Raw genomic sequence first — 27,037 nt, 5'->3', positions numbered from 1 at the left:
CACTCACATTCACACTTACGGGCAATTTAGAGTCGTCAATCAACCTACCAAGCATGTTTTGGGATGTAGGAGGAAACCGGAGTGCCCGGAGAAAACCTACCAAGGCACGGGGAGAACATGCAAACTCCACACAGGCGGGGCCGGGATTTGAACCCCGGTCCCCAGAACTGTGAGGCAGATGTGCAAACCAGTCGGCCGGCGTGGTTAATCATACAGTAGTTAATTTGTGATTTTACAACCGACGGAATTACTTTTCACATCATCAATCACAGCAGGCCAGATAGATTTGGATTCTTTTCCCCTTACTAGATAACATCATCATTTAGGAAGTGCATTTTGTATGAAGACTACTTGAATTGTCTTGTGTGATAATAAAAATTGCTCGATGAGCCGAAACAATTAAGTGTGATAAATATGCCCCAAAAAAAAAATCAAAAAAAATAAAAAATAAATAACCTGAAATCAGGTATGTATACATCCTCATCACTGGTTCTTTATTTGCCTCATCAGGATGGAAAGCCTTTGGCTGGTCTGATACAAGACCACATGGTGTCGGGTACACGGATGACAATTCGAGGCTGTTTCTTCACGAGAGACCAGTACACTGAACTTGTGTACAGAGGGCTGACTGACAAACCGGGCCGAATTAAAATCCTCCCACCAGCTATACTCAAGCCACAGAAACTCTGGACAGGAAAGCAGGTAGGGAGACACCTGGGATCCTCCATTTGTTTTGACATTTTAATATTGCACCAAAATTCCCAGCAAAACCATCCTGAAATGAGATTTTTTTTTAAATCTATTTAGTTGTCTTGAATTTTCAGGTTGTTATCAGACCCAGAGTCGTAATTAACCAACACTTAATAATGAATAAAAAGTGCATGAAGTGAACATGCCCGTTAAAATGAATGTTCTTTTGTTTTTGTGCCCAACATACCTTTTAATATTTTGGCCTAAAATGTTCAACCTTAGTTTCACCAGACCAAAACATGCATTCCCTTTTGCCTTTGCCATGTTATTTATTTATGCCAAATTTAGCTGCAATGTTTTTCTTTTCAAGTAAAGACTGAAAATAGTTCCATCCTAGGAAATCTGCCTCAAATTCTAACTTTTTGGCAGAGAAGTCAAACAAAATGGCATAACTTTATACATAAAAGTTCATACTGTATCTCCTTGAAATTTGATACATTAAAATATTTATCTACCATACAGTTGAAGAGCTTAAAAAATTGATCGGCAAATTGGTGGTTGAAAAGTGCTATCGTATGAATATCGGAAAGGTGTATGAACCTTTAGAGTAGGGCTGCACAATATATCGTTTGAGCGTCATCGCAATGTATGTGTGCGCAACAGTCACATCACAGGGTCCTGCGCAATGTCGATGTATTGATATGCAGTCCGTCAACTTTGATATTAAGTGACCAGCAGAGGGACCTGGTTGGACATGCCAATTAGATTAGCACTGATGTTATGGTAAATTAGAACCCATCAAACAACACACAGGTAGGCTCTACACGATCAGGATTTTTGGGGCCGATCACCAAGTTTAAAAAAAAAAAAAAAAAAAAAAAAAAAAAAAACGATCACCGATCCGATCACAAGATGGAGCAATGTGTCTATTTACATGACTAGTTCATTTATTGTATATACTTGTGTACTGTATACTGTATCCATCCATTTTCTGGACAGCTTATCCTCATAAGGGTTGCGGGCGTGCTGGAGCCCATTCCAGCTCAAATGATTCTCGAGCATTTTAGACAAAAGTTAAAACACCAATGACCTCTAGGGGGCATTCGAGGATTGGCCACTGACATAAGTTTCGGTCTAATCAACATTACATGACAGAAATAATGGGTGCTAACTTACTGTAATTAAATTACTTTATTGCAATTAAATTACTTTAATAAATACTGATAATGACATGCTTACTCTTAACTTTCTCACTGTCCCACCTATATGGACGGATGGGTGTTGTCCAGAGTTCGAGTCAGTTTGACACTCCCCCCCTTTCTTCAGGTGCTCGATCAAATTTGTTGTGTTGAAGCATTTAGATGACTTTGTACAGACTGCAAATAACTTACGTGTTGTTTGTCCATAGAAAATAGTCCCACACCGACAAGATTGAAAAAACTTTATTGGCCGTCAGATAGTTACAGTACTACGCTACAAGACACATGACCAGGCTAAAAACAAACTAGCTATTGGATTCATATGCGACGAAGACGCGGAGTTAAATGTCTTGTGCGGAGCCGATCGATGACGTCATTGATCGGATCGGCGACTTATGACATGAAAGCCTGATCGGCTGATCAGCATAGAATGCTAATTATCGGCCAATACCAATAACACCGATCACATCGGTGTAAAGTCTACACACAGGGAGCAACCCAGAATATTATATACTTATTATTTTGGTATGATAAGTATTAATTGGGCTACGGGAAACAATTACATGCCTCCATGTACTCTATCTCTCTTCAGAATGTTACGAACAAATGCATGTCGCAACAGATTACACTTGGGAGGGGGGAAGAGCCCACGGCATTATTGACGGGACAAACTTCAGGTGTACACAACAAATTGTTTTGCTTAAACTAATGGACTGAAATATAGAAATACGAATGCATATGTTTAAACATAGGTGTAAAATAACAGATGGATTTCAAACAAATGAATAGTGTTAGGAATGTGCTGACGACTCCAAAGTATAACTGGGCATGAAAAGAAATGATTTAACTCCGACTGGCAGGGCTATTGCTTAATACTACAGTGCATTTAAATACAGGTAGACTATATACAAATAACTGTATACTTTTGTGCTTTATTGAGCATAGTTTTTATAGAGAGAGACACATCAGCTTTCCCCCCCCACATTATGTGTGTGTATAATCCTGATTTTTTTATTTTTTATTTTTTACATCACAGTATATATCGTCGGGATGAAGAAAATTGCAATATTTCTTCCCAATGTCGTGCAGCCCTACTTTATAGTTGGTTTAATGGGTATGAAGTGGGCCTATAAATGGGATGTAACCAATGCCTTGCCTCATTATAGGTGGTGTCCACCGTCGTCCTCAATGTTATTCCAGAAAAGCATTTGCCATTGAACCTGGTTGGGAAATCGAAAATCCCCAGCAAAGCATGGATCCAAGTTCCCCCACGAGCAGCTCCAGGATATCGACCTGACACCATGTGTGACTCGCAGGTGCATACGCATACACTCACACACACCGTTTGTACTTTTGTTGGTTTCAGAAATGTTAACATGGGAGTTGTTCAATGAGATTTAACAATTTACTTTAAAAAAGATATTCTACTTCTTAGGTGGTGATCCGTCAGGGGGAGTTGTTAGTGGGTGTTCTGGACAAAGCTCACTATGGCTCATCAGCATATGGTCTGGTCCATTGTTGCTATGAACTTTATGGAGGGGAGACCAGCGGCAAACTGCTCAGCTGTCTCGCCAGACTCTTTACTGCCTACCTTCAGTTATATAGAGGATTCACTCTGGGTAATTGACCGCAAGTCATTTTTTCCCCTTTCCCACAGGCATATTCCGAAAATATTTTGTTTTTCTTTTAGGTGTTGAGGACATCCTGGTGAAACCGGGTGCGAACAAAAAAAGGAAACGCATTATTCAACAATCACTAAAGATTGGTGCAAGAGTGAGTTGCAGCTATTATTAATCGTTCTTGTTTTTAGGTTAATGTAATCAGTCCTATCTCACACTGCAAACAGAGCAGTGCTACATGTGCATTGTAAAATATTGCAGCCTTGTCAAATTCAGTGCATCCTCTTCAGTGGGTGCTACTGGCCAAAATGGCTGCTACAGTGAAAGTGTAGTTGGTGGGCCCCATTGTGCTCTAACATGGTCTCTGGGCATAAATATGTACCACACACAATCAGTAAATTGTTGACAGCGGGAAGTTTTACAGTAGCTAAAGTCGGCAATGTTTCCAAACGGTAACATTAGCCTTCTTTACATTTCTCAGGCCCTCCGGGCAGCATTCAACCTCCCCCCTGATGTGGATGAAGCAGAAGCCAGGAGCCATTGGCAGGATGCTCATCTCACCCCAGACCAACGGGATTTCAGCACGGCTGACCACAAATTCAAAGAAGTGGCCAACCAAGTGAACAATGACATTAACAAGGTAACATTCCAACTGTTATACGAGGAGTGCTATCAGCGCTATTGTTTCTTTGTTTTACCGTTGGTCTACTTTGGCATTGTAACTTATCATCAGACACAAACCTCAGTGGCAACTTCACTCTGAGAACATCCTGTTTGAAGCCTCCAAATGGTACTGAGGTACTGTTGGGTTTCGCCTTGGTGTCATGATATCAAAGTGTGAACAGCGTGATGAAGAGGACCATAGGGTCCATACATTTTCATCATCATGGGAGGTCATTGAGCTATGCTTTGTTTGGTCCCTCACTTAGGACCTCTTTGCCCTGTGACCCTGCCCGGGGCATAAAACCCCGGCAACGTAACCCCTAGGATCATTGGGGGACGCAAACCCCTCCATCACACTTGGGTGAAAGCAAAGGGAGGGGAACTTTTGTCCATTTTATTCAAACTCTTATTTTCCCACTTGATTCGGTTCAGTTGGACGGGTATGAACACGGCTGACAAATTGTGGTGCATAACAAAAAGATTTTGAGACCTCTGCAAAAGATAGTCGAAGTACCGTTCCAAACGCCCTCTAGATCAGTTTCCATGTGAAAGCCATGTGACCTTGGTCCCCTACAGCCTGCGATGATATGTTCGGAGTCAAGACTACTGTGTGGAGTAACACAACAGCATTAACGACTGCATGGCCAGCGAATTGGATGAAGCGAGTTGTTATTGATATGCTCCCACCTCTCTCGAAAACCATTGTGACAGAATTACAGGAAGCATGTTAACAGTTTGGACCGTTGAAGAACTGACATGTCTGACTAGGGTTTAGCATGGTTACCAGTGGCACCAGCACATCTTCTGCCTTTTTTTGTTTCGATGTCTGTTAGCATTCTTCATTTCACCGTGTGAACGAGGATAAATGTGCTTAAGTTGTGCTTATTTATTGATTTTTTTGCTCTCTGCTTATTTGCTGCTGTATTGTAGCATGCTGCATGGTTCATATAATTAATCAACAAATGCTATTTGTCCAGTTTTATTACCAGAAATGTTCACATGAACCAAACCAAGGGGGCACGTATATTATTTACAAAACCCATCATCATTTGGTCCAGAAAGAGCGAACTATATATAGCACATGCTTGAAAGTACCATGACAGACACCTTACGTCATCTGGAAACAGACCGACAAACAAATGCTCGTCGAGCGAATAAGATTTATTCCCTCTGTTGGTGTACGAACTGTGCGAAACAAATCATGCAAGTGCCTGGCTGAGCTGAAAGTCACAACAGCAGCGCTGTGAGTCGTGACCATGACTCTGACTCGGGAACAAATACGTTAGATTTTTTTTAAGTTTGCAAAGTTGAACTTAGTTATCATTAATACAGTCTGTATTGTCACACTCACGTGGTCAGCAGTGCCACAGTTACAAGTATGTGATCTAGGGCTAGATCACAGCTGCCACATTATAAACTATTGCAGCTTTGTCAAATTCAGTGCATTCTCCTCAGTGGGTGCCACTGGCCAAAATGGCTGCTACAATGAAAGTGTAGTTCATGGGCCCCATGGTGCTCCAACATAGCCCCTGGGAATAAATATGCATGTACTACACACAGACCGTAAAGGCTACAGCTGAAAGCCTATATTAGCCAACTACACAGAAATGAAGAAAGTCACCTCCTTGGGTTGCTTATAGGAGTTAAAAAGGTGTTTGGGAAAAGTTGTACAGTGATCAACAGAGCAGCAACGTGTATACAGTCCTTCCTCGCTATATCGCCGGTTTATGTAATGCAGATTTAGTGTATCACTGTTTTATTTAAACTGATCAGTGTAGTGCAGTTACTCACTTGCACATCTCTGATACAGTGAGGTTTATTAGCTATATGATAGTCATGTGCCAGCAATGACTCACATAAGGTAAATTGGGATCTTATTCTTTGCAAAAGAAAACAAAAATAGATGACTGGAAAGCCACTGGTTAAAATACAAGCCACAGTCAAGAGTTTTATTAAATAAATTGCGAAATACCAACCTCAGCCCGCCGAATAGCTAATGCACACATTCCTAACAAATGAACAGGAACAAATGCAAGTAAAGAGCAATGTTCAGCTTGATTTTCTACAACTACATTGGTGTAGTTAAAAACATCCCCACAATAAATTCGAGGTTTCCATTAGGGATGTCCCGATCTGATCTTTGAGATCGTAAATTGGTCAGATGGCAGCAAAAAAACAAGGACTGGATTGGACTGGATCTAAAATACTGCTACTACTACTCTTTTTCAAGAGACCACGTGATCACAGGAACAGGTTGCCAAGATGCTAACAAAGTATCAAGGCGTAAGAGTGAATGTTCCTTGCTTAGTCCTTTATTAACGATCCAGTTGAAGTTCACTGTAAAACTAAACTCGCATACAAAATAATTTGACCAAGGGAATGTTCAAATACAGTCCCCTCCATATGTATTGGAACGGCAAGGTAAATCCCCTTTTTTTTTTTTTTTTTTTTTTTGAATACTGAAGACATTTGGGTTTCAGATCAAAAGATGAATATGAGACAAAAGTTCAGAATTGCAGCTTTTATTTCATGGAATTTACATCTAGATGTGTTAACTCAGGGCAGAGCACCTTTTGTTTGAAAAAAAAAAATATATATTCTTCAAACTACTACTTTTTTGTTACTGCAAATGTGTATCTTATTGCGTGTATCACACTGCCCCTTAGAGGCCAAGATGTGCAAAGCAGGAACAGCAATTGTCGATCAAACTAAGCCTCAGTTGCATCAAGAAGTTCAAAAGTGTATCGCACATGTGGAGAAAGCAAATGATGTTCCCACCATATACTGACCAAAAAAAAAAAAAAAAACTCAATTTAATTTGACATTTCATTTTGCACTTTAAAAGTATAATTTGGATTTGAGATTATGTTTATGGTTTTCTCATTTATTTTTTATTTAATCTATTTAAACATAAACTATACTTATGTTTAGGTTAAGCAGTGGTTATGTTGCCATTAAAATGTCACTTTTATTTTGAAACTCAAAATTGCACTTCTGGTCACTGGCGGCTCGAACTTGACGATAAGCGCAGTTCACGTGAATTAGACTCCTCAAACAACATCACACAAATGTATCCAAAATTAATACAAGTTTAAAGCACTTCAACGATAAAAATGAACAAACATGACTTTGTGGCCATGTACAATCTCACCGCAGACACGAGATCAGACAGCAGCCCGCACGAAGCAACTGCTGAGGAGACAATTGAGGAAGTTGCAGATTTGACTTGCCCCAGCATATAGCTGGCCCAAGTATTTCACAATCAATATTAGATTTGTCTAATGACATGACAAAAAATATTAAAAACTTTAAACAGAATATATCATAGTCATCAGAGATGCTGATATAAAGCGGCTGAAATAAGAATTTAACACGTCACCATTTTTCTCACTAAATATATTTCCAAAGGTGCCAAATTTCACCAAATGTTGAGAACAACCCAAGTAAATCCAGCCATGCAAAGTCAAACAAATGAGCTCAGAAATGAAGTTATGTGTAATAATGTCAAATAACACAGGGAAAAAGGATTGAACCTACCAACTAGATGGCAGCAGAATTCTGTCAAGAATGTCTCTGTACATTTGCCCATTCATCGTTTCTTCAATCGTTTACCAGTACCATTTGCTAAAAAGAAGTCCCACACCATCATGTTCCCCCCACTGAACTTCACTGTTGGTATGGTGTTTTGAGGGTGACGTGCACGCCACAATCATTTTACCCCTAATAGGAGTCTTTAGAGCCGTGCTTTGTCTGGAATACAGGGAAATTGTAACAACAATACGTTTGCTTTTGCCTGAGCACAAAAACAACCAATAGGCACATTTTTTAGTGTATAACTAGGGACATAGTCCCCAAAAACTATCTGTGAAGTTGCGAATATGCAGGGGTTCACCTTTGAAGTGTATATTGCAGGGCTCCTTAATTCCAATGAATTTATCATGTCTTTTGTAGGTGTGCATGCCAGTTGGCCTTCACTCTTCGTTCCCAGACAACAACCTCCAACTGATGGTCCAGTCAGGTGCCAAGGGTTCCACCGTCAACACCATGCAGGTAAATTTCCCCACTCTGCTCCTCTCGTCGAGATTGATATCTTAATATTCATCTAACCTTGTATGAGGTCGACCCTGCAAGCTTCTTTATTTGTGTGCACGTTTCAGATCTCATGTCTACTAGGTCAGATTGAGTTAGAGGGTCGTAGACCTCCACTGATGCCCTCTGGGAAATCATTACCATGTTTCCAGCCATATGACCCAGCGCCCAGTGCTGGTGGATTTGTTTCTGGCAGGTTCCTCACAGGCATCAAACCACAGGTGTGTGCGTGTATCTAAGCTTGGATTTTTACGAAGGATTGGACAAATGACTGCAAGCTAAGCATTTGAAGTGACTGTTAACCATGTGATCATGTTACCATCAGGAATTTTTCTTCCATTGCATGGCTGGCAGAGAGGGACTGGTGGATACCGCTGTAAAAACCTCCAGATCAGGATACCTGCAGCGGTAAATCAATCCTCGTGCGCAGCCTCCTTAAAATAGGCATGCATTCAACAAACCCCTCTGAATCAAAAAGGGAGAAATGGGAACAAAAAAAAAAAAAGGTTCCAAGTTTGTTGTTGTTCTTATTTATCTCGTGTATTCATCCTTTTTCTTCTTTAGGTGTGTCATAAAGCATCTGGAGGGTTTGGTGGTCCAGTATGATCTGACTGTGAGGGACAGTGATGGATCTGTAGTCCAGTTCCTGTATGGCGAAGATGGGCTTGATATCCCTAAGACACAATTCCTGCAGCCAAGGCAGTTTTCCTTCATAGAGGACAACTTTGAGGTAAACCAGCAGTCATTGCACATCGGCCATACTTCAATAATAATTGTCTGACAGCTCTTGATGAGTATGGAAAAAATGGCAGCCTTGTCAAATTCAGTGCATCCTCCTCAGTGTGTGCCACTGGCCAAAATGGCTGCCACAGTGAAAGTGTAGTTGATGGGCCCCACTGTGCTGTAATATGGCCACTGGGGATAAATATGTACTACACACAGATTTTGTTGTAAAAATACATGTAATCAATTGTTAATGCCATTATTTCAGGTTTTGTAATACAACCCCAATTCCAATGAAGTTGGGACGTTGTGTTAAACATGAATAAAAACAGAATCCAATGATTTGCAAATCATGTTCAACCTATATTTAATTGAATACACTACAAAAACTATATATTTAATGTTCAAACTGATAAACTTTATTGTTTTAGCAAATAATCATGAACTTAGAATTTTAGCACGTTCCAAAAAAGCTGGGACAGGTGGCAAAAAAGACTGAGAAAGTTGAGGAATGCTCATCAAACACGTGTTTGGAACATCCCACAGGTGAAAAGGCTAATTGGGAACAGGTGGGTGCCATGATTGGGTAGAAAAGGAGCTTCCCTGAATTGCTCAGTCATTCACAAGCAAAGATGGGGCGAGGTTCACCTCTTTGTGAACAAGTATGTGAGAAAATAGTCGAACAGTTGAAGGACAATGTTCCTCAACGTACAATTGCAAGGAATTTAGGGATTTCATCATCTACAGTCCATAATATCATCAAAAGGTTCAGAGAATCTGGAGAAATTACTGCATGTAAGCGGCAAGGCCGAAAACCAACATTGAATGCCCCGTGACTTTCGATCCCTCAGGCGGCACTGCATTAAAAACCGGCATCAATGTGTAAAGGATATCACCAGATGGGCTCAGGAACACTTCAGAAAACCAATGTCAGTAAATACAGTTCGGCGCTACATCCGTAAGTGCAACTTGAAACTCTACTATGCAAAGCAAAAGCCATTTAGCAACAACACCCAGAAACGCCGCCGGCTTCTCTGGGCCCGAGCTCATCTAAGATGGACTGACGCAAAGTGGAAAAGTGTTCTGTGGTCCGACGAGTCCACATTTTAAATTGTTTTTGGAAATTGTGGGCATCGTGTCCTCCGGGCCAAAGAGGAAAAGAACCATCCGGACTGTTGTGGACGCATATTTCAAAAGCCAGCATCTGTGATGGTATGGGGCTGTGTTAGTGCCAATGGCATGGGTAACTTACACATCTGTGAAGGCACCATTAATGCTGAAAGGTACATACAGGTTTTGGAGAAACAGATGCTGCCATCCAAGCAACTTCTTTTTCATGGACGCCCCTGCTTATTTCAGCAAGACAATGCCAAACCACATTCTGCATGTGTTACAACAGCGTGGCTTTGTAGTAAAAGAGTGCGGGTACTAGACTGGCCTGCCTGCAGTCCAGACCTGTCTCCCATTGAAAATGTGTGGCGCATTATGAAGCGTAAAATACGAAAACGGAGACCCCGATCTGTTGAACAGCTGAAGCTGTACATCAAGCAATAATGGGAAAGAATTCCACCTACAAAGCTTCAACAATTAGTGTCCTCAGTTCCCAAACGTTTATTGAATGTTGTTAAAAGAAAAGGTGATGTGACACAGTGGTAAACATGACCCTGTCCCAGCTTTTTTGGAACGTGTTGCAGCCATAAAATTCTAAGTTAATGATCATTTGCTAAAAACAATAGTTTATCAGTTTGAACAGTAAATATCTTGTCTTTGTAGTGTATTCAATTAAATATCAATTGAACATGATTTGCAAATCATTGTATTCTGTTTTTATTTGTTGAACACAACGTCCCAACTTCAATGGAATTGTTTTGTTTTTTTTTTAACCATGGGTTTGCATAATTTAGGTCTTCCCAAATGCGGGTGCTTGATGCAAATTAGAATCCCATTTGCGAAGTATGAAGATAAAACCTGGAAGTTGTCTTATTCTCATGAACATGAAGCCACAGTAGTGGTGTAAATTCTTCCAAATGTTGAAAAAACAGAAGGCGTTTACTGGGAACTTTTGTATAATAGAAAGAATAAACAGTTTGCTGTTGCTGAAGGTAATAAAGAAGTCCCAGAGGTTGGATGAGGTGTTGACACGATTGGACACTCAAAGTGCAAGTCGGCATTTTTCAGCCATACAACGCTGGAAAGCAAAGAGAGAGTTGACTTCCCCTCGCAGAGGTAATGACAAATGTCCGCATTTGAAATGTTACTTGTTAGGGGTTTTATCACCACCACTACTGACCACGGTCATCATATTTTATTGTAATCTGTTAAAGGAGCATTCCTATTGTTTTCCCAAAAGAAGATGGCCAGGCTTAAGCAGACCGAACATGGAGCAATAAAAAATGTGTGCGGCAGAGATGTGGCTGTGCTTAAGGTATTTCTGTCATATTTTTTGTTGCCACCTGAATTAAATGTAATCCTCTTTCCAGATATTTTCATGAGCAGTTTTAATCTTTCTCCAGCTGGTGGAACAGTGGCATGCTCTTGATGAAGCTGGACGATCAAAATACAAAAGAAAGTCCTCCCGCTGCCCTGAGCCCAGCCTGGGCGTGTTCAGGCCTGATGTAAGCTTTGGATCCGTTTCTGAAAGCTTTCGTGACCTCACAGAGAAATACTTGCAGAATCGAGACCCAATGAGTCAACACAACTTGGATACAGACAGGTACACAGCAGCTTGGTGCCTGCAACACATTCCAAAATATGCTGCAACAGAGTTAGCACTTTTCCTTTTAACAACACTCAATAAGCATTTGAGAACTGAGGACACTAATTGTTGAAGCTTGTAGATGGAATTCTAAAAAAATTCAAGTTACCTGGCCCTGTGTGGAAAAAGTAATGGCCCCCCTAAACCTAATAACTGCTCAGCAGCAATAACTGAAATCAAGCAAACTGGCAATAAGTCTTTCACATCTCTGTGGAGATATTTTTGGCCCACCCTTTCTTGCAGAATTGTTAGAAATAACCAAAAATGGAGGGTTTTCGAGCATGGAGGGCCCCTTTAAGGCCATGCCACTGCATTACAATTGTATTAAAGTCTGGACCTTGTCTAGAACACTCCAAAACCTTCACTTTTTTTTTTTTTTTTTTTAATGCCATTCAGAAGTTGGCTTGCTGGTGTGTTTCGGATCGTAATCCTGCTGCAGAACCCAAGTGTGCTTTAGCTTGAGGTCACAAACTGATGGTTGAACATTCTCCTTCAGGATTTCCTGTGAAAGAGCAGAATTCACAGTTTCATCAATCACAGCAGGTTGTCCAGGTCCTGAAGGGGGGGAAAAAAAGCACCCCAAGACCATCACACTACCACCACCATGTTTGAGTGTTGGTCTGATGTTCTTTTTCTGAAACGCTGCGCTACATTTACGCCAGATGTAACGAGACACACAAGGTTCACCACTGTTCCATGTTTTCTCCATGTCAGGAGAATGGCTCTCCCTGTGAATCGCTGGAATCCTAAAGCTTAAGAAATGGCTTTTGTAACCAGTTCCAGACCGATAGATGTCAATTATGTACTTTATTTCTCGACTGTTCTGAAATTTCTTTGGATCGTGTCATTTTGTTGCAGCTTTTTTAGATATTTTTTCGGGACCTAATCTGTTTAAGTGATTTCTTGATTGAACAGGTCTGGAGCTAATCAGGCTTGGGTGTGATCAGTGAAAATTCACCAAAAACCTTTATTAGCCACAATTAATGACCTAACAAGGGTGGTAATTGCATTTTTACACAGGTCCAGGTAACTTTGAATCGTTTTTATTTCCTTAAATGAAATCACCATTGGGGGAAAAAAAACAACTGCATTTTAAGTTCACTTGGGTTGTATTTGTCTATTTGTTTGATCTTAAACATTAAAGTGGGTAAAACTATGCCAAAATAAAAGGCGGCGGCCAATACCTTTTCACAGCACGCTAAATATCTGGCACACAGAATCAAGGGTGCTATTTTTGTAATCATTCAACCTTTTCATAATGAACATTTTAAATCCTTATATGCATATTTCTGTTCTTTGAAAATAGTTTTAAGCAAAAATCATTTTAGAAAAAATTACATTTTATTATCGTTGTTGTATTTAATGTACATACAGGTATTGGGTCGATTTGTCTTTTCATTCATAAACATTTTTTAACCCTACTTTTAACGGCTTGGCTTTGGCAGAGCTCCACGCTCTCAGTGCCCTTGTTCAGAAAACACTCATTATTAATGTTAATTCTGATTTGTCGCCAGACTTCGACAGTTGTTGCATTACAAGTGGCAGCGGTCACTGTGTGATCCAGGGGAAGCGGTGGGTCTGCTGGCAGCTCAGTCCATTGGTGAGCCCTCAACCCAAATGACCCTCAACACCTTCCACTTTGCTGGCAGGGGAGAGATGAATGTCACATTGGGAATACCTCGGTAATATCAATTTCAAGATGTTATAACCGTCAGTTGCAATCAATGCATGCGTTGTAAGAAAAGTTGGTCAGGGTCATCTTTTTCTTTGTCACAGACTTCGAGAGATACTAATGGTGGCCAGTGGCAAAATCAAGACTCCAATGATGAGTGTTCCAGTGCTGTACAGCAAGAAAGCCTTAAAGAAAGCTCAGAAGCTCCGTAGAAAACTTACCAAGGTCTGCTTGGCTGAGGTAAGAATGGATGCTCTTGTTTGTTTTGTGACCATCTGACATTCTTGTTTTACTTTGCATTCATTGGTTGTTTTGTTCTTCAATGTGTGTGCGCTATTTGCTGTCTTCTCATGTCTCCTTTATTTTGTCTACTGTGTGTGAGAGCAGGTACTGCACAAGGTCGATGTGGTTGAGGCGCTGCGCATTGAGAGTCACCGTCACTCAAAGATGCGGACATTTAAAATCACTTTTAGCTTTCTTCATCCTAACTGTTACGCTGAAGATACGCTGCTCTCACCCCAACAGATTCTCCACTACATGGAAACCAGGTTTACCATTAACATCCTTTCATTTAAGACATTAATAATTGCCCCAAAAAAAAAAGTCTTGTCAATTTGACACAGCACAGAGAACAGTATCTTAACAAGCCAGAAAAAATTTAATGATTTAAAAAAAAAAATCGCAGTGTATAAAGTCAAGCTTCAAAATGGTGACGAATTGAGACATTCCTTCAGCCTCCAGACGTTATGGGGATGTTGCTGAATGCTCTGAAAACACCACCCCTTAAAACTTAACCTGTCAATCAAGTACATGCTTTCCCTCTCAGCTCATAAGCCGGGAGAGGAGAATTCCAGCGATGCACACGTTCTCACGAGCCACACAGAGGCACTCTTTGGCGGCCAGGCATAAGTCCTGGCATAAGGAACGGCAACCACGCCACAGGGACAATTTTCCAGCCTTTTTCCCCCCCGTTTAAATTCAGCCACCGAAGGGTGCACCATATGCGGCCACAGCCCCTGGATGTTTGCCCCCACCCTCCTCCACCACGCCCTGTGATGTCGGGGTCGGCAACAGTGAGGCTGACGGCCCTATCGCTGTTGCGCCGGACCTCACTGGTGGACTGGCAAGGGGCATCCTCTTCGCCGCTGCCTCACTTCGCGCCACACATGGGGTCACAGCTCGGCAGATAAACTGTAGCTCACATCACACTTCAGGGAACATGTATTTTTTTGAGTTATAGACATACAACCCCAATTCCAATGAAGTTGGGACGTTGTGTTAAACATGAATAAAAACAGAATACAATGATTTGCAAAGCATGGTCAACCTATATTTAATTGAATACACTACAAAGACAAGATATTTAATGTTCAAACTGATAAACTTGATTGTTTTTAGCAAATAATCATTAATTTAGAATTTTATGGCTGCAACACCTTCCAAAAAAGCTCATCAAACACCTGGGACAGGTCATGTGTACCATTGTGTTAATCACCTTTTCTTTTAAAAACATTCAATAAATGTTTGGGAACTGAGGACACTAATTGTTGAAGCTTTGTAGGTGGAATTCTTTGCCATTCTTGCTTGATGTACAGCTTCAGCTGTTCAACAGTTCGGGGTCTCCGTTGTCGTATTTTACGCTTCCTAATGCGCCACACATTTTCAATGGGAGACAGGTCTGGACTGCAGGCAGGCCAGTCTAGTACCCGCACTCTTCTATTACGAAGCCACGCTGTTGTAACGTGCAGAATGTGGTTTGGCGTTGTCTTGCTGAAGTAAGCAGGGGCCTCCATGAAAAAGACGTTGCTTGGATGGCAGCATGTTTCTCCAAAACCTGTATGTACCTTTCAGCATTAATGGTGCCTTCACAGATGTGTAAGTTACCCATGCCATTGGCACTAACACAGCCCCATACCATCACAGAGGCTAGCTTTTGAACTTTGCGTCTATAACAGTCCGGATGGTTATTTTCCTCTTTGGCCCGGAGGACCCGATGTCCACAATTTCCAAATACAATTTGAAACGTGGACTCGTCGGACCACAGAACACTTTTCCACTTTGCATCAGTCCATCTGAGATGAGCTCGGGGCCAGAGAAGCCGGCGGTGTTTCTGGGTGTTATTTGATAAATGGCTTTTACTTTGCATAGTAGTTTCAAGTTGCACTTACGGATGTAGCGGCGAACTGTATTTACTGACATTGGTTTTCTGAGGTGTTCCTGAGTCCACGTGGTGATATCCTTTACAATTTGATGTCGGTTTTTGATGCAGTGCCGCCTGAGGGATCGAAAGTCACGGGCATTTAATGTTGGTTTTCGGCCTTGCTGCTTACATGTAGTAATTTCTCCAGATTCTCTGAACCTTTTGATGATGATATGGACCGTAGATGATGAAATCCCTAAATTCCTTGCAATTGTACGTTGAGGAACATTGTCCTTAAACTGTTCGACTATTTTCTCACGCACTTGTTCACAAAGAGGTGAACCTCGCCCCATCTTTGCTTGTGAATGACTGAGCAATTCAGGGAAGCTCCTTTTCTACCCAACCATGGCACCCACCTGTTCCCAATTAGCCTGTTCACCTGTGGGATGTTCCAAACAGGTGTTTGATGAGCATTCCTCAACTTTCTCAGTCTTTTTTGCCACCTGTCCCAGCTTTTTGGGAACGTGTTGCAGCCATAAAATTCTAAGTTAATGATTATTTGTTAAAAACAATCAAGTTGATCAGTTTGAACATTAAATATCTTTCATTTGTAGTGTATTCAATTAAATATCGGTTGAACATGATTTGGAAATCATTGTATTCTGTTTTAACGTCCCAACTTCATTGGAATTAGGGTTGTAAATTGATGGCTAACTGCACTCTAGTGGTAGATCTGGGCCAAGCTATTATGAATAAGGAAATGGTAATTCTGCCGAATGGCCACTGCATGGAATAAGGGAGCTTGGTGTTTATATAGTGGGGGAGGGGTGACTAATGCCAGAAATTATATGCCCCAACCTGCTTTCGTTACAGGGCTAGTGTTTAACCCCGCCCCAAAAATCTGGTCAGCTAAGACGTAGTTCTAAGATACATCTTAATAATTCAGTACTATATTGTTCTCAGTTTTCGCAGCTTTTCAGCATTTACCTTGAAACATAATGTATTTTGAAAATAAAACAGTACCGTAATTTCTTGTCCATAATGCGCATTTCCCCCCCAAATCAATAGTCAATAGTGCGCATTATACATAGGTATAGGGGAAAATAAGTAAAAAAACTTTCACATTTTATAAAAGTATGCCGCCATCTAGAGGTTATGAAGAAGCTGTACACACTCATTCCAATATCCCACCGCGACCTAGAGGTTATTAAAAAGGTGTAGGCTACACTTTCATTTCAATATGACAGTGGTACGTATGATATATGCATATCTGTACAGTTGTGCTCATAGGTTTACATACCCAGGCAAAAATTTAGTTTTTTTAAATAATTATACACAAGAAATTGTGGTACTTTCCTTGGTCTTTAAAACTTTCTAATCCTATTATTAATTACTCTTTCCTCAGATTTTTTGTACTGCTCCTTAAAGCCATTGAAAAACATAGCGCCAAGATGGCATCCATTGCTGTGGAGACCAGGAAGGCCACCACCAGGGACAAATACAATGTTAATGAGGAATTGGCTGTTGCAGCAGGGGTATAAATTGAAAATTATATTATTACAGTGGCTGAAACACGTCACCACTTTTCTCACTAAATACCCTTCCAAAAGTGCTATTGACATGACATTTTCACCAGATGCTGGGAACAACCCAAGTAATCCATACATGCAAAGAAAGTAGAACAAGTAAGATCAGAAATTACGTTGGGTATAATAATGTGAAATGACACAGGGAAAAAGTATTGAACACATGAAGGGAGGTCCAAAAAGGCATGGAAAGCCAAGGCGAGACCTAAAATCTATCAAGAATCAAACCGCAATCAGGCCCCTTGTCAGTGCAAATGAATATCAGCTGGTTCAGTCCTAATGGTTGGCCTACAAAAAGGTGCTCCTCACAGCATTTGTGACTGAAGAGTGGACATTTCAGCAGGATAATGATCCAAAACATACTGCCGAGGAAACTCTCAATTGGTTTCAAAGAAAAAAAATAGATGCTAGAATGGCCCAGGCAATCACCTATAAATGGTAAATGGACTGCACTTACACTATATAGCGCTTTATCTACACTATCACAGTGCCCGAGCCGCTTTACAAAGCCTCACATTCATACACCAGTGGGCGACTGCTGCCATGCAAGGCGCTGCCAGGCCCACTGGGAGCAAATTAGGGTTCAGTGTCTTGCCCAAGGACACTTCGACATGCGGTCAGTCGGAGCCGGGATTCGAACAAGCTACCTTTCGATCAATGGACGAATCGCTTTACAGACTTGAGCCACAGCCGCCTAACTTGAATCCAATCGAAAATATCTGAAAAGAACTGAAACTCAAGGGCCATAAAAGAAGCCCACGGAACCTTCATGATTTGAAGACTGCTTGTGTGGAGGAATATGCCAAAATAACACCAGAGCAATCCATGCGACTAGTTTCTCCATACAGGAGGTGTTCTGAAGCTGTCATTGCAAACAAAGGCTTTTGTTCAAAGTATTAAATAAATACCAGTTAGCGTCTTCAATACTTTTTCCCTCTGTCATTTCACATTATTACTGTAGCGTATATTGGTCAAATAAAAATGTAATTAATTTAGGAGAAAATAATAAACCGGCAGCGACGCTTGCGTTCCGGATTATCGTAATTTTATGTTTGTTAAAATCAAACTGTCTGAAAAGGCGCACCACATCACTTTTTATAAGTATAAAATTTAGGAAAAATGACGAGAAACCGTCAGTTATCCTTATCAGTCTCGTAATCGGAAGGTTGCTGCATAAGTTCTTGATGACAGAGGTTTACTTAAACTCAGAACACACGCACAAAATACAACCAAGAGTGGAATTTTCTGATATATTTAATGACATCTAAAGGGAGCTAAAGGGAAACACACAAAGCGGTCTAACTAAAGAAAGAGAATAACACGACTAATGGTAAACAGAAGGAAAATCGGCGTACGAAAAGGGGAATAGAACATCGTGTGTTGGACTAGAGTTGGAAACGTGAGCGTTTACTGCGGACCAAGTTTTGTCTACAAAATTGATCAACTGGGTTTAAAATCATATTCATCTAAAACACTCCCAACTTTGTACTCTCACTCATAGAATCATTGTTTATACTGTGATCTTTGCTTATTGTTCAGTACAAAATGTTGTATTTCAAATTACGAGGATTAGTTTTCAAATTTTTGAAGAGAACCTGTGAAACTGACAATAGTGACAGACACCAAGGCATACATTTGGAATATTTCTACAGAGTTAGTAAGATATCAAAACGGACATTTTATCTTCCGTTAACAAACATCAAAGGCGAGTCCATGGGTTGGAGCTTGCAGTTCCTCTCAACGCCAGTGGGTGGCACCTTACGTGCACGTTTGAGTATGAACCAAATAGTCTTCTTGGAGGGAGGGTCCTTCAACCTTTTGGTCGGGGAAGGAAGGAGTCTTTTGAAGCCAGGAATCAAGATTCGATGGGAAGCTGCAAATTAGGTGAAGGTCCACTTGACGTACACCAGGCATTCTCCGAGTGGCCGTCTCACAGCAGGGCAGCGTGGAGGAGAGGGGTTATCAAGTGGTTGGGCGTCCCTGTGGCACCTCCAATTGCGGGAGCATATTTGCTACATTACACACACAACTTAATTTCTGAGCTTATTTGTTCTACTTTCTTTGTATGGAAGGATGACCTGGGTTGTTCCCAACATCTGGTAAATGTTTCATGTCAATAGCACTTTTGGAAATATATTTAGTGAGAAAAATGGTGACGTCAGTGACAGCCGCTGTATACGTTTCATAAATTATGTACTTCTTGGTTTTATCTGTTGTTTATGTTAGCATGTTTCTATTATCAGGGGGATGACGGGGAAGAAGAGCAGGAGAGAGAGATAGTTGATGACCAGGGGAATGAAGGTGATGCTGATGCGTCAGATGCCAAGAGAAAAGACAAGCAAGAAGAGGAAGTATGACGATTATTTATTAGGACTGGAAGATGTCGTCTCGTCTTTTTTAGAATAATGAAAAGTCACTCCTATTTAAATGCTCTAACTAGGGGGATTTTCTAAGTGTTCTGTCACATTCAGGTCAACAAATATTCCAACTGTCGTTCCCATCACGAAAAGCCTTATTTTAATCAAGAAATACTGGCCGTATCTAAAAGCAGCATTAATACCAACTGTTTGGAGGATGCCATTAAGTTTACAGATTTCCTTGAATAACTATTCCAGAGCATCTGTCTCTTTGAAAGAGCCTGTTGATCCCTTGTATTTTAATTTAAAAAAAAAAAAAAGAAAAACTGAAATCACACAGCCATAGGTATTCAGACCCTTTGCTGTGACACGCATATATTTAATTTGGGTGCTGTCCATTTCTTCTGATCATCCTTGAGATGGTTCTACACCTTCACTGGAGACCAGCTGTGTTTGAATATACTGATTGGACTTGATGAGGAAAGCCCCACACCTGTCTAAATAAGACCTTACAGCTCACAGTGCATGTCAGAGCAAATGAGAATCATGAGGTAAAAGGAACTGCCTGAAGAGCTCAGAGACAGAATTGTGGCAAAGCACAGACCTAGCCAAGGTTACAAAAAAGTTTCTGCTTCGCTTAAAGTTCCTAAGAGCACAGTGGCCTCCATAATCCTGAAATGGAAGAGGTTTGGGACGACCAGAATCCTTCCTAGAGCTGGCGGTCCGGCCATACTGAGCAATCGGGGGAGAAGAGCATTGGTGAGAGAGGTCAAGAAGAATGTTCAGCATCATAATCAGTTTGTGACCTCGAGCTGAAGCACACTTGGTTTCTGCAGCAGGATAACAATCCAAAACACACCAGCAAGTCAACTTCTGAATGGCTTAAAGAAACAAAATGAAGGTTTTGGAGTGACCTAGTCTAGTCCAAACTTGAATCCGATTGAAAAACCAGCGGCATGACCTCAAAAAGGCCGTTCATGCTCGAAAACCCTCCATTTTTGCTGAATTCAAACAATTCTGCAAGGAATTGTGGGCCAAAATATCTCCACAGAGATGTGAAAGACTCATTTCTTACAGAAAACGCTTGATTTCAATTGTTGCTGCTGAGGATGGCTCAACCAGTTATTAGGTTTAGCGGGCAATTACTTTTTCACACAGGGCCAGGTAACTGAATATTTTATTTTATTTTTTCCTCAACACATTTTAAGATCACTTCCGTTATATTTGTCTATTTACATTTGTTTGAATTGAATTTCTCTGTCACGTTATAGTTTTTTAACACAGTTCACTATTACGTGCATCAGGAGGACTCTATAGTTCTCATTGGTATTTACAGTAATTTCAGTCGTAATAGTCAGGTTTAAGGAGACCATTTGCCACTTAACATTTACACTGGACCTGCAATCAGCTCTACCCTCTCTCTTCCACTGTAGGTCGATTATGACAGCGAGGACGAAGGTGAGGATGAAGACAATGTGGGAGAGGAGGAGGAGGAGGTGAATGGGCAGATTGATGTGGATGAATTCCATATGGAGTCCTCGAGCGTGAGATTGCAGACGAAAAAGAGAGCAGCAAAAAGTAGGCGAGGAAAAGAGGCTACAGATCAGATGAGAGTGAACGCTGTTCTGAATTCCCACCCGGCAATAGAGGGTTACTGCTATGACGTCAAGCATGAACTCTGGTGTGAAGTAAGTTTTCATTCGGTTAATGTGGTCTTGCTTTTGTTGTTAGCTGTCTTTTATGCACGCTTTGAACTTGTTCAGAGTCTCTTCCTTTCATAACTGGAGTACTATGTAGAAAGCACAGGTATTCTTGGCTGTAATAGAAGTGCAAGTAAAACTAATTAACCCTCACTGTTTGGAAGATTACTTTGGAAATGTAGTTGATTACAATTACAAGTTACCATAATTTCTCGTGTATTATGCGCACTCATATATAATGCGCACCCCCAAAGTTGACCTCGAAATTCTGGAAAACCCTTCTCCCTATATATAATGGATTTTTTTTTTTTTTTTAAACAATGCATGATTTTGCTTCTACCCATATGATCAAAACATGAAGTAGTAGTAGAATTATTCTGAAGCTACGCACTTTATTTGAACACATACTTTCTTTATTTACTTGCTCTTATTTTGAAATTCACACCCTTACTTTTATTTAGTGAATTAGAAAACACACAGTTGTGCTCATGTTTGATTACCCAGGCAGAATTTGTAAGATGGCTACAAGAAAACATGGACCAGGTGAAACACATTTAATTTTATTTTAATGGGATTCAAATTAAATGGTAAAGCATTTCAGAAAAGCATGATCATTGAACAAAATAGAACCATAAATAAATTAATGATAGTTGTTCAGTCATGAGTCATATTTATTTTTTTTTTTTTTAAAGACAATATTTCACAAATTCTACCAGGGCATGTAAACTTATGAGTACAACTGTATATTTTATGCAGTCAAATGTAGCCCTGCCATAATGGAATGAAAGTGTAGGCGGTGGCATATTAGAATGAAAGTGTACAGCTTTTTCATAACCTCTAGATGGCGGTGGCATTTTGGAATGAAAGCGTACAGCTTTTTCATAACCTCTAGATGGCGGCATACATCTATAAAATGTGAAAGTTTTTTCCATTTTCCCTCCATACCATAGGTGTCAAACTCAAGGCCCGTGGTCCCGCCAAATCATTTTATGTGGCCCACGAAAGCAAATAATGGTCGTCAACAAATGTGATTTTTGCTAAAATCTGTATCCAAATTGTCATAATAATAAACAATAAGGTTGAGCGATTGCATTTTTCTGCGACAGTAAACAATACTTGAACAAACTATTATCCTTGTCTTCTGATTTCAAAACTAGTTATCCCTCCATTTGTTGTGTAATGGTAATATGATTTGGTGATTAAACATTTATTTGGTTTCACTGTTCTGACCGCCCTTTGAGGGAAAACATAACTACAATGCGGCCCGAGACAAAAACGAGTTTGACACGCCTGCTCTATATCTATGTATCATGCGCACTATTGACTTTTGACAATTTCTTGGGGGGGGCATTATGCACGATAAAAAAACGTACAAGTAGTGTTATTTTATTATGATATCAGTTACTTTCTCAGTCATATAACTAGTAACTACATTTGATTACATTTTGATTGCACAACAGGACCTTAGAATGTTTCCTCTAAAAAGTGGATTAAAACCATCGATCATTAGTTTGGAATTAACCATATATTTTGTTCTTTACACTAATAATAAACTAATAACGAAGCATGGTGAAACGTAACTGTATTATGAAAAATGTGTTTGTTTGCATTATGTGGACAGCATGTGGAAAACCACCTTGACCTAATTACAAAAGTGTTTTAGAAACAATTACAATTTAGAAAGTATTTCTTCATATGACAACCCAGATAAGTGAATGTTTTATTAAAAAAAAAAAAAAAAGTCCACAATTATAACGAAACTGTTCAAAATTCAATGTTCTTGTTTATGGTGTTTGTGTTTAAAAGTGTAACTATGAGTCTATAACCTTTTCAAAATCTCAGACAAACTAATGGATTGCACCACAAGGTGGCACGTCGAGGTCATACTTGGAAAACTATGTCATGTTTGAGACTATGACAGATTGGCACATGATCAGAGAGAGCCAATAACAACTGTCGACTTTAGGAGGAGGATGTGATGTGAACTATTGAGCTTTTGCGGCTGTTTTTCAAATGTAACTAAAATTCTAATCATGGACATTTCTGAAAGCAACTGTAATTCCACATTTTCTCCCAGTAACGTAATAGATTACAATTACATTTTGTAACGATGTAATGAGTTACTCTTCAACACTCTTCACCCATCATGTCATTCAACCTACACTATTCGGTATCACCCTTGTTAACAGGTGAACCTGGCTTTATCAGTGAGCAAAGTGCACTTTGACCTGACATCAGTTGTGTCAACACTGGCCCAGGACGCCGTCATCATGGAAACCAGGGGCCTGACTCGATGCCTTCTGAGTGAGACCACAACTAAGACTGGAGACAAAGAGATGGTTCTCAACACGGAGGGCATCAACATGCACGAAATGTTCAAGCACAGTGATGTATGTGGACAGGTTCCTCGTTTTGCAATCTTTGATTTAGATATAGCCTTGTGCTATTATTAAACATGATTGTGTTGACCATCCATATAGGCAACCAGAGAAATCTGTGCAGCAGTCATCCTTAAGAGATTTGATAACATTTACAGATGCATATTGCAATCAGTTTTGTTAAGACTTTTTTAAGGATTTTTTTTTAAAGTGACAGTAGACATATTTAAGTATTTTTCTGCTATTTAAAGTATTTTGTTCTGATTGATCAGTTCATTTGTTTTGTATTTATTGTCAACATACAATTAAAATTCCTAAAATCACATTGAGCTGTTATCCCCCTCCAGATCTTGGATGTCAACAGGCTCTATTCCAATGAGGTCCATGCCATGGCGAAAACTTACGGGATTGAAGTGGCTCTCAAAGTCATAGAGAAAGAAATTAAAGATGTCTTTGCAGTTTATGGTATACATACGTACACTTACAAAAAACTGCCAAACACTTAGAAGTTCACAACTACTCTTTCTCACTGTTTCTGTCTTGCTCTAGGTATCGAGGTGGACCCCAGACATCTGTCACTAGTAGCAGACTACATGTGCTTTGAGGGGGTGTACAACCCACTGAACCGCCATTCCATCACATCAAACTCCTCCCCTCTGCAGCAGATGACTTTTGAGACCAGCTACAAATTCCTCAAACAGGCTACCATGCTGGGTGAGCATCTGATGATTCAAATAAAAAAAACACGCACTCCCAGAACCGTCCAAAAAATCCAGTGTCCCACATTATCGGCCATTACTGCGCTGTGTCTTGCCACGTAACGAAAATTTCATGAATGAATTCGATGAAATAAACACTATATTGTTTAAAGAAAAGCTGCTTGGGGGCACCACATTCTATTACGCCCCCCGCACCCTTCCCACACCATTGTAAGTCCCTAATCATCGCCTTCATGGTAACGAATAAACATACACTTCTTACACTTAGCGTTTACGTGAGAGTAGTGGGAAGAAAGAGACTGAAAAGCATAACTGTTATCGTGTCATGAAGTCGCAAAACACTGAAATAAGTGATTGGGCGATAAGAGTACACTTGTCACATAGGTCTGGCTGGAACCGCGTTATACCAGAGAGTAACCAAGTTTGAACAACAAAAGGCAATTAATACGCATCTGGAGATATAAATGTAAAATAATTTATGGCCTCACAAGACACCCTCTGAACCGGAAATGAATTAATACGTTACTGGAAACGTCATCTGAGAACAGGGTCAGGTTACAGGTACAGTATATTATTATTAATAATGACTATTTATAATTAGACTTCACACCGATCTGATCGCTTTTATGCTGATCGGCTTTGTCATAATTCAGCGATCCATTAAATGACGTCATTTATAGTCTCTGCAAAAGACATTTACTCCATGTCACCATCATCTACCGATCCAAAAGGTAGTTTACTTTTAGCCGTGTCACGTGTCTTGTGATGTAGTACTGTAACTATTTGACGGCCAATAAAGTTTTATTTCAATTTTATTGGTGAAAAAACATTCGGCGGTGTGGGACGTTTTTGCAGTGCCTCAGACAGACAACGCGTAATGCCCGGATCAAATTTGGTCTTTCACGATTGCACTATGTCAGACTACTGCAATCAAATCTTGTATTCCGATACCATCGCATCCCGTCTTTTACCATCGTTATCGTTTTTTTAAACTAGCTGATGGGTGATCGGCCCCAAAAATCCTGATTGTGTAAAGCCTATTTCTAATATAAGATAACCTTTATTAGTCCCACAATGTGAAAATTTCCATCATTACTTAATTAATTTACTAAAGATTATGACTATAGAGTAATGATTATGTTGTGCAATTAAGCAGTATGCAGAATTGTTATCTATTTACATAATAAATATACTGCAATAACTGTGCTGTGGTAATATTCTTGACAGAATTTTGAAAATAATGGAAATTCAGACAAATTGTTCTGGAATTGCATTTCTCTAGGTTGGCGGCTCTGCAATCCGTACTCGGTACATACTAAGGATGATTTCGCTCTAGCAAACGTGCCCCACATGATTCTAAATAAACTTGACACGGTTCAGTTGCAGCAGGAACGTGTTTCCAATGCAATAGGCAAATGAAGAAATCAGGTTTGACTATGAACACCATCATGATGACACTGTGTGGCATGTCAGCGGTAAGAATGTTGTCAGGTGATTGCTCAAGATGTGTTCGTAAAATGCTCTCTGCCAGACATATATGTTCGTAATTCTTCGTTTATGTCTGTGCACTTCAGTTACACTTGATACACTGTTTTTTGTGTGCATTTACATCCTTGCAAACAATGGCAGAGCAGTATTTTGTGTTATGTTGTGGCACATTTTGGTTCACCTACAGTGTAAATTCAAACAAAATGCAATTTGATTGCTGTTGGCAATGACTTGTTCCTCATGAGCCAATAAATAGATTAATTGTCGGAACTGAGCTAACTCAAAAGAATTTAGAATGCATCATTAGTTCAAATATTTCAATACAATAAAAACAGCTTTGTACATTGTCATGTCTTAAACTGAGAAAAATCTCTACAATTGGAATATTTGACTGATACAAAAGTATTTTATGCTCTTGACTTTTTGGTCTTTCAGGCTCTCGTGATCAGCTCGAGTCTCCATCAGCCTGCCTGGTGGTGGGAAAGGTCGTCAAAGGAGGAACAGGACTTTTTGAACTCAAACAACCTCTGCAATAGATGCGACGCTGTTTTGTGCAATCATGTATAAATATCAACATTTTGGAGAGTCATGCTTTTCATTGGACGGTTACAAAGTAAACTTTTATTGACATTACATAGTCGATGACAGTTGATTGCCTTTGGGTGTAAAAAAAAAAATAATTATATTGACATTTGTCTGAATCACTAACCAGTCAGCTACCGTGCCTTGTCTTTTAACAATGAAAATATTTTTTTTTTTCTTCTGCTACTTTTTATGACACAGCAGAAATGGTGCTCACTGCCCTCTTAAACACATTCACTGCCATTGACGGCTTTTGTGAAATATCCATGTTAACTGGGAAAGGTGGCAGTGATTGTTCTCACTTGTACTTGTTAGTCTGAATGCACCATACTTTTTACTTGAGTAATTTATATGAAGAAGAATCAATACTTTTACTCCGTCACAATGATCGACATGCCACTCGCTACTTTTATATATCTATTATTGCGTGCGTGATTTATTTTTAGACGTCTTGGACTTAACGCATAGGGCGCCGTTGCGCCAATCCAACGTGATCACTCGTCTCATTTGACTCCAATTCACCAATCAGACGGCACAAGGCAGTCAGCCTTCGCAGGCCAATCAAAATGACTCATTTTGGGGGGGGGCAGCCACACGAGTGTTTACACAGATGCCGAAAAACGATTTTATGATGCAGTGTAGTCAGGCGTCTGCTCAATTGTGGATATTCCAGTCCC

The 27,037-nt window shown here is 40.1% G+C and overlaps 1 protein-coding gene and 3 non-coding genes across 4 annotated transcripts in view; all 4 read left to right on the top strand.

The window, feature by feature from the left end:
- The window catches only part of polr1a (RNA polymerase I subunit A), a 48,428-nt gene extending 21,961 nt beyond the window's left edge, over positions 1 to 26,467 (top strand). Inside the window, exons 16-37 of the mRNA XM_061786857.1 lie at positions 511 to 702; positions 3,056 to 3,205; positions 3,325 to 3,508; positions 3,580 to 3,662; positions 3,990 to 4,148; positions 8,123 to 8,221; positions 8,329 to 8,481; positions 8,586 to 8,668; positions 8,825 to 8,990; positions 11,086 to 11,209; positions 11,308 to 11,408; positions 11,497 to 11,696; positions 13,253 to 13,420; positions 13,515 to 13,650; positions 13,798 to 13,958; positions 16,956 to 17,085; positions 19,380 to 19,487; positions 20,927 to 21,181; positions 23,383 to 23,583; positions 23,919 to 24,036; positions 24,121 to 24,285; positions 26,214 to 26,467. Coding sequence (XP_061642841.1) covers positions 511 to 702; positions 3,056 to 3,205; positions 3,325 to 3,508; positions 3,580 to 3,662; positions 3,990 to 4,148; positions 8,123 to 8,221; positions 8,329 to 8,481; positions 8,586 to 8,668; positions 8,825 to 8,990; positions 11,086 to 11,209; positions 11,308 to 11,408; positions 11,497 to 11,696; positions 13,253 to 13,420; positions 13,515 to 13,650; positions 13,798 to 13,958; positions 16,956 to 17,085; positions 19,380 to 19,487; positions 20,927 to 21,181; positions 23,383 to 23,583; positions 23,919 to 24,036; positions 24,121 to 24,285; positions 26,214 to 26,314 — 3,237 coding nt within the window. The 3' untranslated portion in view covers positions 26,315 to 26,467. The remainder of the gene's footprint in view (positions 1 to 510; positions 703 to 3,055; positions 3,206 to 3,324; positions 3,509 to 3,579; positions 3,663 to 3,989; positions 4,149 to 8,122; positions 8,222 to 8,328; positions 8,482 to 8,585; positions 8,669 to 8,824; positions 8,991 to 11,085; positions 11,210 to 11,307; positions 11,409 to 11,496; positions 11,697 to 13,252; positions 13,421 to 13,514; positions 13,651 to 13,797; positions 13,959 to 16,955; positions 17,086 to 19,379; positions 19,488 to 20,926; positions 21,182 to 23,382; positions 23,584 to 23,918; positions 24,037 to 24,120; positions 24,286 to 26,213) is intronic.
- LOC133485318 (small nucleolar RNA SNORA5) lies at positions 3,765 to 3,901 on the top strand. Its single transcript, XR_009790665.1, has one exon. It is a non-coding gene; the product is annotated as a small nucleolar RNA SNORA5 (small nucleolar RNA).
- Positions 5,593 to 5,733, top strand: LOC133485319 (small nucleolar RNA SNORA5). The gene has a single exon (XR_009790666.1). It is a non-coding gene; the product is annotated as a small nucleolar RNA SNORA5 (small nucleolar RNA).
- LOC133485316 (small nucleolar RNA SNORA5) lies at positions 9,068 to 9,204 on the top strand. The gene has a single exon (XR_009790664.1). It is a non-coding gene; the product is annotated as a small nucleolar RNA SNORA5 (small nucleolar RNA).
- Positions 26,468 to 27,037: the final 570 nt, after the last annotated feature.

This window comes from Phyllopteryx taeniolatus, chromosome 10 (genome assembly GCF_024500385.1).
Source record: "Phyllopteryx taeniolatus isolate TA_2022b chromosome 10, UOR_Ptae_1.2, whole genome shotgun sequence".
Lineage (NCBI taxonomy): Eukaryota > Metazoa > Chordata > Actinopteri > Syngnathiformes > Syngnathidae > Phyllopteryx > Phyllopteryx taeniolatus.
Note: the sequence above shows the minus strand (reverse complement) of the source record. Positions and strands in the feature narration are given on the sequence as shown.